This window comes from Homalodisca vitripennis, chromosome 5, assembly GCF_021130785.1.
Source record: "Homalodisca vitripennis isolate AUS2020 chromosome 5, UT_GWSS_2.1, whole genome shotgun sequence".
In the NCBI taxonomy this organism is placed as follows: domain Eukaryota; kingdom Metazoa; phylum Arthropoda; class Insecta; order Hemiptera; family Cicadellidae; genus Homalodisca; species Homalodisca vitripennis.
In genome coordinates, this window is record NC_060211.1 from 57625009 (window position 1) to 57640049 (window position 15041).

At 33.3% G+C, this 15041-nt stretch overlaps 1 protein-coding gene across 1 annotated transcript in view; it reads left to right on the forward strand.

Annotated features, from left to right (window-relative positions):
• Positions 1-15041, forward strand: part of LOC124362253 (DNA-directed RNA polymerase I subunit RPA2) — a 37310-nt gene that overhangs the window by 20945 nt on the left and 1324 nt on the right. Inside the window, exons 12-17 of the mRNA XM_046816600.1 lie at positions 1553-1660; positions 3998-4174; positions 5093-5194; positions 8244-8356; positions 11026-11170; positions 12975-13131. Coding sequence (XP_046672556.1) covers positions 1553-1660; positions 3998-4174; positions 5093-5194; positions 8244-8356; positions 11026-11170; positions 12975-13131 — 802 coding nt within the window. The remainder of the gene's footprint in view (positions 1-1552; positions 1661-3997; positions 4175-5092; positions 5195-8243; positions 8357-11025; positions 11171-12974; positions 13132-15041) is intronic.

Here is a 15041-nt window from a genome sequence, read left to right on the forward strand (position 1 = left end):
CCATATAAACAGAAAACACGACGAAGGAAACCGACTCAGCGATTGTTAGACACGCATTACCTGAAGCCAAACTGCAAACAAAAGCGCGCACGCTGTACGGCGTCTCTGCCATGTGGCGGGGAGAGTGTCTAGACACTGCATCTATTGTTTCAAACAATGTAACGCGACAGCTATATTTTGACGCTTGACATAGGTCAATAACCCACACACATGGTTGACGCATACCGTTAGTGACATTGATCGGATTTAAAAGGAACTTAAATTTGCTATAGACGCAGTTTTGTGTCGATGCGCCGTACCGCGTCTTTGCCGTTTGGAGATAGTTTGTCTATGCGCCATACAGCGTCTGTGACGTTATAAGGGTTAAATTATCGTTCTTTTCAAAATCACTTGAACTTATGATATTACATATAAAAAACGATATATTTATAAATTTTCATTCAGTTCCTGCTAGTTATTAATGATAGTCAGTCGTCAGTTCTTGTACTGTTTTAAACTTTTTCCCCATTAAAATAGTTTTTTTTTCTTTTTGGCTTGCATTAAACTTTACTAAAGTACTGCGTTTAAAAAATATTACTTATATTTGTTTTTATGACAATTTAAATTGCCTTATTTAATTCACTTCATATATTTTCACATTAGTGTACCTTTTACATAGTGTAGATAAACATGTGAATAGTCAATAAACTGAACACTAAACTATTAAAAATGTTAATTAGCCTTAAGCATTTAATTACAACCAATTCAAAATTACAGTGGTCCATCTAAAATCACATCATTCATTAAGGAATTTTTAAAGTTGGCTAAAATTAAAATATGTCCATTATTTACTAGATGTTACCTCAGTTCTTAGTAATATGCTGCTTGGTCAAGCATTAAGAACCGGTGCATTAGATATTGCAGAATTGTAATTGATAATGATGTTCTTTATGCTGAATATAAAATGTTATCTAATAATTTACTCCTTCATTTTGCATTACTTCTTAACGCATGGGCATATTAAGATGGAATTGTTCCATTATTAAACGTTGATTTATCTCATACATTGCAACATTAAAAAGAGATAAAACAGCTCATAACTTTATCCTTCAATTATACAATGTTTTGGGTTAGCATAATCGTGAAAAATATTACTTTCCTTGCTTGCTACAAGTTTTTGTTGTTATTTTAATTCAAAAATTGACACAGACCATCTGTTATCTGGATCAAGTAAAATAGCAAATAATTGAGTAGTAGTGAAATAGATAACATGATAAATGCAGGTGGTTTTTTATTTAGTGCAGCAGTGACAGTGACGGTCTACGGAGACAGACAAGAGTAGGTTTCTGTCTAAATATTGTATGTCAGATGTTTCTGTTGTTTTATCAGGATTACAACAACCTAATAGCTATTTAGATTAACCAATTTTACGAGTAGACAAGTAATGGTTGAATTGTTGTTTTTTCCAAGGTCCTAAACCATCCATAGAAATAAAACTCATTAATTTTTATATTCAGAAGTTTTTATTTTGTTTATAGTATTCCATTTTTTTTATTGTATTGTTTAATTACAGATCACAACACACCAAGAACTGTCCAAGGATAGCTTCCTGAGCAATCTGGCCTGCCTAATCCCCATGCCTGACTGCAATCAGAGTCCTCGCAACATGTACCAGTGTCAGGTGAGAGATATCAGTCAATCTTAAGTGTTAATAGCAAACATAAAATAATAATCAAGTTCACAGCATTGTCACATTGACTTGCTTTGTCAGCGGTTTTTTTTATTTTTTTAATGGCTCCATAAATATTATATTGTATGTAGAGATGGTTCGATTCCAATATTCAGTATTCCTGCTCCCTCTTCACTCGCCTGTAGATGTGACTTTTCCTGTCAGTTTGGGTTAACATCCCTTGACTGTAGACGGTTCTCCTCACCAGTCCAAAAAGTCTCACTATTTTTGTTAGACATTGTTATAGTAATTCCAGTAATTAAAACAGCCTTAGATTAATAACAGAAATACTCAGCTAGTAATAAAAGTGTATATTACTTACTGTTTTGTTGAACTACAGACAATTACGGTATTACTCCTTCTATACTCACCTGTGGTTGTACGCTACTGGTCCTTACAATTTGGTTTATTATGTGGTTCCCCTCAGCAAGGCCTAAATGTCTCAAGTTTTTTGGTAAAAAAAAACCTTGTTAATAATTCCAACAAAGAATTATTCATAAAATTTACAGCTAGCACCAAAATTTGTATTATTCTTTGATTGATTGAACTCCAGCCAATCGTGGTATTGCTCCTCCTTCTTCACTCACCTGTAAAGGCGAACATGGCAGCCTTGGGAGGATTTTTGGCTCTAATTCCAGCCTATAATACCATTTTGTAACCATGTTCAGAGCTGCGTTGGTCAATTTCATGACTGTTGTGTATTAAATTTACCACTCATACAATGTGCGAAGATGCCACCATTGACGCAAGCAGGTCATCCGCAACAAGATTCCGCATAAGGGGAGAAAGGAACAACTGGAGACAACTCCTCGTAGTCCTTGCACTGATACTCACTCTCACAAGAGTGATAGTAACCACCCTATCCGTGAACAGGGCCCTTATCCAGTCATCTGACCATCAATACCTTGTCTCGAGAATCGCCTTAGTGTCTGTGTTGTCAAATGCCCCTTCGATGTCCAGAAAGAAGACACATATGGCTACTTCTTTCACTGCAAGCACCTTATATACGCTTTAACAGAAGAAAACTGTTCAATTTTGCTTCAGTGAAGTTGGGATCTTCCAGTGCATAGATTGGTACTTTGTTTCCAGATCAACCAAGTTTCATCACATGTTATTATAATTTCGAAAATATTTGGGTAATTTTTAATTGCGTACAAAGTGTCAATGCAAACATTTTTGCGAGCTTCTTTTTGTTTAAATTTTAGTCACCATTTTAGTACACACTTTTACATTCTTACAATTCTTATGTTAAATTTGTCATACACATTCTTTATCAATGCCTACAGTTTCACCAATTGTGTGAATACACGGTCAATGGTCAGACCGAAACAAATTACCAACTTTGACATATTCATCAGTTGTTGACATTGGAGGGTGACCTGGCCACAAATCATCTCCAACGTCTTCTGTGCCATCTTTAAAACGCTTAAACCATTCAAAAACACATGTGCCCGCAATAAACATTTGTTGCCATACACTTGTTTAGTAAATTATAAGTTTCTGTAGCAGTTTTGCAACTTTAAAGTGAAATTTCACAATAATTCGTTGCTTTACTATTACACTCACCATTTTATCTGGAAAACCAAAAAAAAAGAACAATAACGCGAACGTAGGCTCTGACTAAACATTGTTGTTTAGAGACTAGCTGCATACTAAAGAAAAAGGTTCACCCAAAACAGCTGTTGATTACTGGCAGTTGACGCATGCCTCCTTGATCCGCAGCAGCGTCAGTCTCGTTATTTAATAGCCACACCTCGTATGTATTTTGGTTGCTAATATCAAGTGTATATTATGCCTACGTTTGTTGTTGGAACACATAAAGATATCCATTCTGAATGACGAATCAAATAGGACTTTATTGAGACAACATGGAGATTCAACAGAGGACAGCAACACACTTCTAGATTAACTGCGTAGTTAAGTAGTACCAAATTCAATATGTCTTATGAATGTCATTGTTACATTAAATAAACTGTGCAACAGCTGTTCAGCGTGAACCTGGTTGTTCCATTCGATATTTGAAATAACTAGGCCATTGCTGTTGGTTCTGTTGTGATTGCTGATTTTTCAGAACAGGTTGCAATAAATTGTTTTGTGATGATATGTTTGCCACGTCACCAGTGGAAATTACTATGAACAAAAATAATGACAGAGATTTTTTACTACATACTAACATTTTTATTGATTCTATTAGTTATTTCACTAAAGTTTTATGTTTTCAAATTTGTAAAGACCATTCTGACCAAGCCAGTCTTGAATTGTAAGTTGTATGTTGTCACATGATTGTAGATGGGAAAGCAAACCATGGGTACAGCATGTCACACTTGGGACATCCAGAGTGAGACGAAGCTGTACAGACTACAGACGCCAGCTACCCCTCTCTTCCGACCCTTGCACCATGACACCATTGCGCTCGATGACTTTCCTATGGGCACCAATGCGATAGTTGCTGTCATATCGTATACCGTGAGTACAACTTGTGTCTATGTATATTTTGATATTGGGGCTGATCTGACTTTGGTATTCACACAATCTAAATATTATGGTTTCACACTTGTAAAGTGCAAAAAAAAAACTAAAAACATCAGTCAATTCTTTTTCACATGGCACCCATCCACCATTAAAACCAATTTTCTATTACCATTATTTTCCAGCTATAATGTTTGTCATCATTTTTCAATTTAAAAATTTCACAATACCATTTATGCTGTTCGTAAAATTTGGTAAAAGAATCAAAAGCATCAATCAATGAACTTTATGGTTGCGGCTATTGGCATATTATCGCTACCTTGGTTTGACAAGATTCTAACTGTCATTTTTATGAAAATTGAGTTTATTTTATAATTACATTATATAAAACGCCCTCTATTTAATGCAATAACTCTTATTGTCATATTATTGTTTAATATTGATAAAGTTACGAAAATGACGGAAGTTTCAACTGTATGATCTAGGATAATGCATAATACTGTAACAGCTGATTCATACTGCAGATTGTGTTCTGACGATTCATTTACATTGAGGTTATGTATACTGATGATAATCGAATTAAGGATATCTTAAATGGGTAATGTCCAGTCAACAGACTAGAGAACAATCTGATATCTGGTATATTGAGTCTAAGACTAGCTGCACTGTCCATTGATAGATATCTGACAGCTTTTACATGTATCAGACTAATATTACTAGTACCAACGTTCTACCTTTACTAACAGCTTTTGAGGTTGTGAGGATTAGCAACAGACTTTAAGTTCTTACTTGTATTTATATTTGTTTAAGCTTCTTACTTGTATTTATATTTGTTTAAGCTTCTTATGATATTTGGGTTCAATATAAACTTAAACAAAGAACAATATATTCATGTTTCTTTTTCTGTAATTTTAGGGCTACGATATGGAAGATGCGATGATCATTAACAAAGCATCATTTGAAAGAGGGTTCGCTCATGGTTCAATTCTGAAATCAGAGTTCATCGACTTAAAATCTGTAAGTAAATATAAAATGTATATGAATTAATATTTAGGAACTAAATGTTGTTACGTATTTGCAGCTACAATAAATAAGGTTGCAAAAGTATTTTTAATTACTATATGTTAATTGTCAAAGAGATGTGTCAAAACGAACCTTGAATCTACCAAATCTTCAAAAATGATTTGAGATCGATTGAAGTGATTCGACAATCAAATATGTCGAGATGTGCTGTGTACTAATTATTGGGCAGAAATCATGTTTATGTCCCACCTCTTTCAGAGAAGTTTGTAGATCGATTACATTGCTGTGTACTGGTCTGCACAAACAGAGTTGTAAACAAAATAAAACATTCCTTCGATAGATTGGTCGAAGTCGACTGTCACCCTCCCAACAGCATATTGTGTAACAACACTTCTACTACATCAGCTACGCAGTACACACCACCAACAGGATGATAAAATTCATGTATACTGTACTACTAAGACATGAATACATTTCATGTAATTCACATAACTTTTATTTTGATCTGAGTACCAGATTAGAATTTTTAAATTTAAATGTTTTACTTACTTACTTACTGCCGTGGCTCTTGGTACCCAAGGTGGTACTTTGCCTCGCCAACACACTGCCTCCAGATCTCTCTATCCATTGCCTCTTCTTCCCTTCTTCCCAGTTTTCTTATGTCTCTTCTGATCTGGTCTCGCCATCTCAACTTGGGCCTTCCTGGTGGTCTTCTGCCCTCCGGATTGTTTACAAGGACGTTCTTGACTAAGGAGTTGTCCTCCTTCCTTAGTAAATGGCCAGTCCATCTCATTCTCCTACTTCTCACCTCGGCCACTATGTCTGGGTCCATATAGTTGCCTCAACTCCACATTATGTTTTATCCTCCACTCTCCATCTTCAAGGGTTGGCCCATAGATTTTTCTCAATAATTTGTTCTCAAATACTATAAAACGTTTTTCAGTTTTTTTTACTTAACACCCAGTTTTTTGAGCCATATAACAGAACTGGTTTAAATGTTTTAAATTGTTTAAATAATTTGTACCAAAATAGCAGTATGTGGTGTGTGCCATAAACTAGTGACCAATTAATCGTTTCAACTGGCAAAACAATCTTTCGTATTCATGTCTGTCTGATGTGATGGTGGGTCTCATAAAGAGAAACAGAAATGTCCAAACCGAGGTGAGTTTTTGGTTGTAAGAACGTCATTGTCATTCCATTAGTAGCAGTAGACAACAAAGCCAGATTGTTATCATTTGGAATTCATAATTTGGAAACATTTTTGCCTTCATCGTGTATATAACAGTTTTAGAGATTAATTATAATTTCAACTCTTTATAGTCAACTAAAAACTGTAGATAGAAACCAAAGTAAGGAACTATTATGATTTTATTAACAAAATGTAACTTCATTTTGTAAACATTAAAATGTCATACATTTTTAATGTTACATATGGTATGTTTATTGCTACATTTTTAGCATTGCAGTGTGTTAAGCCCTTTGAATGGTGTGGTAACTTACTTTCATCTCCAGTATTTTATACAGGAAAAATTCACTTTGATGTCAACCCTCACCAATTTTAAAATATAAAATCCATTGTTACCAGTCTAAGCTTCTTTGTTTATATTTGAGTTGTTTCAATGTTTTAAAAATGAAGTCATACTTTTACTGTTTAGTTTATATTTGTGTTAGTTACTTTTTTTGAGCTTTATGCCAATATGTATGTAATTACTTTTCATCTTACTTAGACGTACAAATTGTTCATCAAAGACATACAAATTGTTTATCAATTAATCTTTTAAAACTTTGTTAAAAGATTCATAACTTAAATGTTAATCTTTTTTGCTATGCTTTTATTAAACATCTTTATAATTGACCTTATAAATTGAAAAAGCCAAATTTATGAAGAAAAGTATATAAAAGTGGATCATAAAATTCGTAACATTTGAATTGAGCATAAATTCAGTTTGATAAACGTGTGATTATGAGTTTGTCAAGTGGAGGTTAAAAATAACCCCTTAAATGCCGTAAGCGTATATCTGTATCTGTGGCAGACAATCAAGTAAGCGCCCTGTGTTTTTTCCGGTAAAACCAATGATTGTATGAGGTGATTCTGACACATTTGTCTATTGGCTTTTTTACAACTCGGTCTTTGTTGTTGGGTCAGGGTGGGGATGAAGAGAGGGAAGAGACTATTCCACCACTCCCATCATGTACTGTTTACTACTTCCCTCAGTCTTGAGCACTAGTCTTGTCACTGTGGTGCAAACAACCGTGACATTGATCTTGATTTTATTATCGCTGCTTTCTTAATGTAGGTATTTCTGCATAAATCTTGCTCTATTGTTGTGTTTCTCTAAAACTTATTTGGACCCCCTCTCCCTCTCTCACTCATTTATTACTGCTCCCCCCCCCCCCCATTCATTGTCAAAGTTACACCCCCTAGCAAAATACTTCCCACCAAAAACCTGCAAATATAGAATTTTATAACTTTAGGACAATTTTATAATTATATAATGCCTCTGTCATAAGTTTACAAAAATTATGGCTTTTAAAATTAACTATTTCGTTAAGATGTTTGGAACCAAAAAAACCCAGCCAGGGCAGAGTACGTATCTGAAATTAAATCAGAGCACTTAAGGGGTTAAAATCTAAATATATACATCATTATAAAAAGTAAACGTTTCACCAAAGTAGATTTATATCTAATGTGTGTTATTTTGGACTATTAAAACACACCAACATGTAACATTATAATTAACATTACAACATGTAACTAGTGAATTTTCTACATAATGGTAACATATTTTATAATTAATAAACATTGTTGAAAATGTTGGTTAAATTTGTAAATAAATATAACGGCATTAATTTGTTGCTTCGATTGCGTACATGGTTCTTAGTGCACAAAAGCTAACTAAAAAGTAAATACAGTTTTCATAATTAGCATAGTTTAATCAACTAGCATTTTAACAAAGATTTGCCACACTGTTGGGAAATAAATTACCTGCATATTTTAAAAAACTTTTTTGCTTACTAATATATTTTTTTGGATATTTTTAAGACGAGTTCTTACTTTGGCTTGGACCCCTCCAAACCTGAACTAACCCAACACTTGGGAATTGATGGTCTCCCGGCACCAGGAACAGTGCTCAGCGGAAGGGTTCCTTACTATTGGTAAGTGCTCTTCAACTTAATATATAATCAAATTTAATGAATAAAAGTTTAACCCTTTGAGTGCCACAGCGTCGCTAATTTTGACGGTACGAAAAGTGCATAAAGTGCCAGCGTCGCCAATTTTGACGTTTCGTATTTCGATAATATTTTATATAGTACAAGATTATTTTGGCCAAATAATCAGACGGCTGTATTCAAAAGGTTCCAAACTATCAATAAATACGAGTTTTATGTTGTTTCTCTACTATTTTATCTGTGAAACTTATGTTGTTTGGGTACTTATCAAGAAGCCACTATTTTTGGACGAGTTTTCCTTATCGGGGACAAAATAAATTACAGTATTAAAAACAACTGACTTTATTTAACCTATTTTGGAATTTACAAGTTATTACGACAATCAATTAAATAAAAAACTATAAGAACAACATTTCATTATTCGAAAATGTCAGGTCATTCGTGTGTCTATTTGAAGACGATTTGGAGATAGGAAGTATGACTCATAGAGTATTTTTCGATTCATTATGGAAGAAGGAACGTATAATGAAGTTTATTTTGATCTCTGATAAGGAAAACTCGTCCAAAAATAGTGGGCTGTGATAATACCGAAGTACCTGTGCGATGATTCTGTCTTCCAGTCACGCAACATAGCGGACGAGTACCGTGTTGCGTAACGGCCTTTCTTGTTGTTTATGTGGCGATAACCAAGCATTTGAGTGAATACAAAATAAAATAGTAACGTATACAGTATTTTACTGTATTTCTTTACAAAAGTAATGTATGATTTGAGTTGTGTTCAAGCGAAAAACGTGAATTTTCAGTGTAAATATTATTAGGGTTATTATTTAGTAAATGTAAACTTTTATGTAAATATGTTAGCAAGTATTTGTTTCTAAATGTACTAATCATATTTATTTGTGTTGTATTAATGTTTTATTAGATTTATTGGGAAAACTACATCATTACTAAGTAATTTCTAAACTCTGTCAAATGAAGTACAGTTCATAAAATGTCGGTACCGGGCAGCATTTTGTTAATACATATAATGCCATGTTTTTAAAATTCTAGAATAAGATATTACACATGGGTTTTATTTAGAATCATATGGCCTTTATCATGGTATAAAGAAAAAAAATCTTAAAAATACCGTATACACACAAATTAGGTCGAAACTTAACTTTTTATACAAAAGTAAAAAACCTTTTTTATAAATACTGAAATTTTTATATTTTTATAAATCAAATTTTATTTGTAACTATATGTATCATATTCTGCATTTAATAAGAAAAAAAACAACAACAAAATTATGGAAATCTGTTTGGTAGTTATTTTACAACAGCTTTCCCAAAAGCTTACAAATATGCGAAAAACAGCGTGGCACTTTATGCATATGCCTTCGGAAAATACCCGTGGCACTCAAAGGGTTAAATAACACTTTTTAGTACCAAATTTAGCTTTAAAATTATTTTGTTACCTGTGATTGTATACTAAAAAGTCCAGGGATGGTTAAATATTTTTAAAACAATTTAAGATAGAGCTACAAAACTTGGTACAGACTTACTGTAAATAAACATCTAATTTAACACATATCTAGTTACCCGCTACTTCCTCAGGAGTAGATCCTTAAGAAGGCAGAAGAAAATTTTAAATATAAGATTAGGTTGGTATGCACATCAAAGTAAAGGTTTTTATTAATAGAGTACAATGCTGCAAACCCAACCTGAAACGGACAACCGAGCTGGAAATGGCAGCTGTTCACAAATGGCTTGAATTTTCATTTAAACACTGAATAATAAACTACTATGCTTGAATTATTGCCCTTTCATTCCTAGATTATGCCATTTTAATTGGATTCAGTAATCAATTGCTATAGTTTTGCCTATAAATAAATTAATCAAACGACCATGAACTGAGTTACATTTACCTAACAATTCTAATTCAAGTCATCTTTGAATGGCTGCCATTTACTACTCAGTTGTACCTTTGAGCTCAGGTTTGCAGCTTTGTACTCTACTAAAAAAGACCTTTAATTTGATATGCATACCAACCTATGCTTACATTTAGGATTCTCTTCTGACTCCATGTGGGCTGTCTCCCTGAGGAAGTAGCGAATCACTGCATATGTGTCAAATTAGATTTTTATGTCTAGTAAGTCTGTACCAAGTTTTGTAGCTCTATCTTAACTCTTTTCAAACATATTTAACCCTATAAATTCTTTCATCTATTCATTTCTTCTCCTTTGTCAATATTCAGATGCACTTCCTGTGATATCGATCATTATTAACCTTGGTGACAACATAAATGTATATTTTAGGTACATAAACAGCATAAACCTGAATCATAAAGTTTATTATTAATACTGCATGGTTGACTGGAATTGAAGGAATATTTTGATGAATAATAAGATTATATAAGATATGTCAATAATGAATGTTGAGTTTAGTTCCAGTTCACCTTCTTCTTACTGGAGTGTCTGGAATCTGACGCTGTCTTATACATGACTCCTGGAATCTGGAATCATGTTCGTCTGAAGAGATCCACACAAAAAATCAGATTCCAGACACTGCAGTAAGAGGAAGTTGAACGGGAGCTTAAACTCAACATTCACATTGAATCAACTCTTCCCACCATAGCTACGTTATGTCAATAATGTTGAAACACGGATTTTTCAGTTATTACAATGCGCTGGAAGCCCACTATAAGGTTGGGATGTACTCAGGACAAGATCCCATAGTTGTGGACAACGTGAGACTGTGTGGCTCTCTCCCGGGATCGTCAGACGTTCCTACCAGAGCCTGCATCACCTTCAGAGTCCCGGTGAGAACTGCTTTCCTGCCACCTATACTCGATTACAAATTAAATGTTGTAATTTCTATCTAAGTATTGAATATGTGTTAATTAGATAAGTACAAAATACTTATCTAATACTTGACAGCTATAGAACATTTTGAGATCAAAAATTTTTTTCAGAGTTGGAATTGTTTAAATTATTTGTTTCTATAGAGAGAGGTGAGAGAGAGAGAACTATACTACTATTAGAATAAGAAGTATTAATCTAAAATTAGTAATGATGGGGTGTATTTGAATATTAAGGCTTTGTTTCATTGTAAATTTAAGATACTTTAAGAACTAGCCATTCTAATGTATCCAACGTATTCAAAAGACAGTCCATCTTGTCTGGTTGGGGTTATCATATACAAATATTCTCTTAACTTTCTTCAAATCAAAAGGTGATTTCAACACAATGCTTGTATGAAGATGAAGTTATTACATGACAAATGATAAAAAATCAGTTATCATAGTCAAACATTATGTATATACATAGTAGCTAAAACACATGAACAGAGTGTCCATCATGTATGTCAGGGGGGGCATACATGATGGGGGGGCCCCTCTAAAAACAGCTCAGAGCCAGATGACACTATTTAACTAAACCAAAAGTAAGAGCAACAAGACTGAGCAATATTTTAATATTTCAGATTTAGTGTTTATAGGTTGTTCTCAGCTTAGCAGCAATGCTAATTATACAACATTAAATACTTACAGACAAGCACACATGACAGTTCATGTGCAGCTAAAATAACGGACAGATATCCTCACCTTTACCATAATGTGATTATTCAGCTCAGACACACAGAGTGTTCTTTAATTGTTATATTGTCATAAATGAATATAGACAAGTACTTATAATTGTTACTATTATTAATGTTTTTTGGTTCAAACCGCATCAAAAAATTGCTAATACAATCAAAATCTTGAAATATTTCTGTCAACAAATGCTGGATCAACACTGGCATAACCAGTAATACAAGTTCACTTCCACAGGTTAGTGAAGGGCTAGAGCTTTATCGTGATTGGCCAAAGCTTAACCAATCACTGATCATTACGACTTCTTTATCTCAGGCTGCCATGTTTTCAATAACCTGATGCTGTCTTTTAAGTTATTTTATTTCTTAATTATTTCAAAGGTTCTCCTTATTATTCTTGTACAAAATAGTAGTACGGAATTTTAAAAGTACTTTTAAAAGTTTATTACATTGGTTTTGTAACAATGTTCTGCTGTGGTTGAAGTTTGGTGTGCCTTAACTGTTTATGAGAACAATATTGATGTTATAATTATATGATTATTATATTATATTTGTTACATTAGTTAAAGTTTTCTTAAATAGTTTGGACTGTCGAATAAACATTTATATTTTTATTGTTGAGGTTAAACAACAGTACTTTAGGCTTTCTTTTTGTGTAAGTATGTTTTAAAAAAACTTAAGTTTATATAAAAATTTTAACTATTTTTAATTTGTATGTAAAACGCATTTGTTTAATGTTGTTTAATTAAGTGCCAATGCTTGAAGTTTCATTGTGGGACCTTAATGGTAGTACTCAGTAACTTTATTTTATTTTCATATATTTTAATATGATGTGTTCTTATTTCAAAACCCAGTGTTATATCTTCATTTGATTAATATTACTAAGGTTTTCAGTATAATTATTAATAAAAAGCTTTTTAATTAATGTTGAAATGGTTTAGTGCATACTCAGTCAAAGTTCCCCTAATTTAAAAGATGGAACGATACTTTTATAATTTTGTGATATCTAATAATATTAATTTTAAAACTTTCAGAGGAACCCGTCAGTTGGAGACAAGTTTGCCAGTCGAGCAGGACAGAAAGGGATCTGCAGCCACAAATGGCCTGCAGAAGACTTGCCTTTCACAGAGAGTGGACTCGTGCCTGACATCGTGTTCAACCCGCACGGGTTTCCTTCACGGATGACAATAGGTGACAGTCATTTTTGTGATATTAATAAAGTAATATTAGATTGATTAACTCTTGTAAAGCCAAGAAGAAAATTATTATTGTAAAGGTTAAATATAGCATAAAATAAGATCCATAGGCATTCCAAAATTTATTTTTTACTAGTAGGATATAAACAATGTGGTAAATAAGAAAAAACTCCAAGGTCCTTTGCGATCGGACCCAGTACACAAAATCCAGACAGCGCAGACTATTTACTGCGTCAGCTGTCACCAAGGCTTGGATAGCCAATACTACTGGCCAAGAATGTTCTCGCTGAAAAGTTAACTATCATCTTGCTCTGCTACATCACCGACTCGGAATTTATATGGCAGTACTGTCTGCTTTGCTTTGTTTATATAGGTCATTTAAAGTTTAAAAACCAGAAAACCTTATATCAGTATATATGTTTTATTTATAAAAACTTAAAAGTAATACATTTGCTATATTGGAAGATAAAACATGAAATAATAAGACTTGACTATGAGGTTGGTTAACAAACAGGAAAACTTTTTGAATTTATTTTACTTTTTTAGTATTTTTACTGTGTGAGAAGTTTGAAAACATTGTCCCATATGTATTCCTGGATGGTTTGTGCATGTTGAATAATAAAACTTACTCTGTTTCTGTGTTTACCAGACTTCTTCCTATCACTGCATAAGGCACAGTCCTTTGTTTTTCCACCTTCTTGTGAGAATGGAAGATGTAATTTTCCATTGAGTCTTTCGTCTTCTCCGAAATTTGATGGTCTTCTCCATCTTTTTGTATTTCTTATATCGCCAACCATATATTTAATTAGCATTTATCTGAACTTTCTTTTTCCCAATTGCTTGTCTTGATTAAGATTATGCAGTGTAAATGAGTTAACTACAGCTGTTTCAATTAGGCAAAAATGGCTTTTGTACCTCTTCCATTACCCCTTTCTTCTTCATACAGTATACTGTCTGTATTGTGTTCTTATATAAAGTGCTTAACATAGTAACCAAATTGGAGTGTTTCCACAAGACTAGAGACATCATGTCTTCTTTTTAAAAGTCTTAATCTCACCTTTTTGAATTAGATTTTAGCCTCACTCACCTTTTGTACAGCCTTGGGGAATTTTTCCTTTGTAGTCTCACTGCTTCTGGTTGGAACTTTCTATTTGTAACAATAGCCCCCCTTATATGCACTTTCATGTCATATAGTGCTTTTAAGTTTAACATTGGTATAAAACCTTTCAGTAAATACATGAAGTCTCTTTTGTCTGTATACAACTCTTTGAGCTTGCCAACAAGATGAAGCACAATACGACTAGTACTACCTAAATCGGGACTTACCAGTCGGTCCCTTGTAGTTTTACCAAACTAAGGTTCCATAACACAAATGTATCCTGTACTGGACTCAGGTAGTACAAAAACCTTGATACCCCATTTGATGGATTTGTTCTTGTATATAGAACTAGAAAATATTTCTTCTTTTAAGACCGGCTGTGCTTACATCTACACTTACTTTTTTAGTTGGTACATAAAACTATATTTTCTGTTTAGATAAGAAACAACATTCCGCAGTTTTCCTGAGCGTGTCAGTGTTACAGCGATTGGTTCTGTAGGAGGAGGAGGGTCATGTAGGGTCCAAAATATTTGTAAGAACCTTTCCTTAGAAAAAACGTCCTTAAAAGAATGGTTAACTGGCAATCCATCAAGTCAAAAAATAGTCAACAATTTATGGTTTGTCGTTCATACCCATATATTTAGTAGAGTAGTCTACGTGTGAAAGCGAAACAAACAAACAAAGTCACTTTTGCATTTATAATAATTAGGATTGCAATAGAGGTAAACTAAATAGTTATATACTCCGATATCCTTTATCAAGTTCAGTGACTTTTAAAGGGTTAAAATACTGAATTTTGGTGTGGC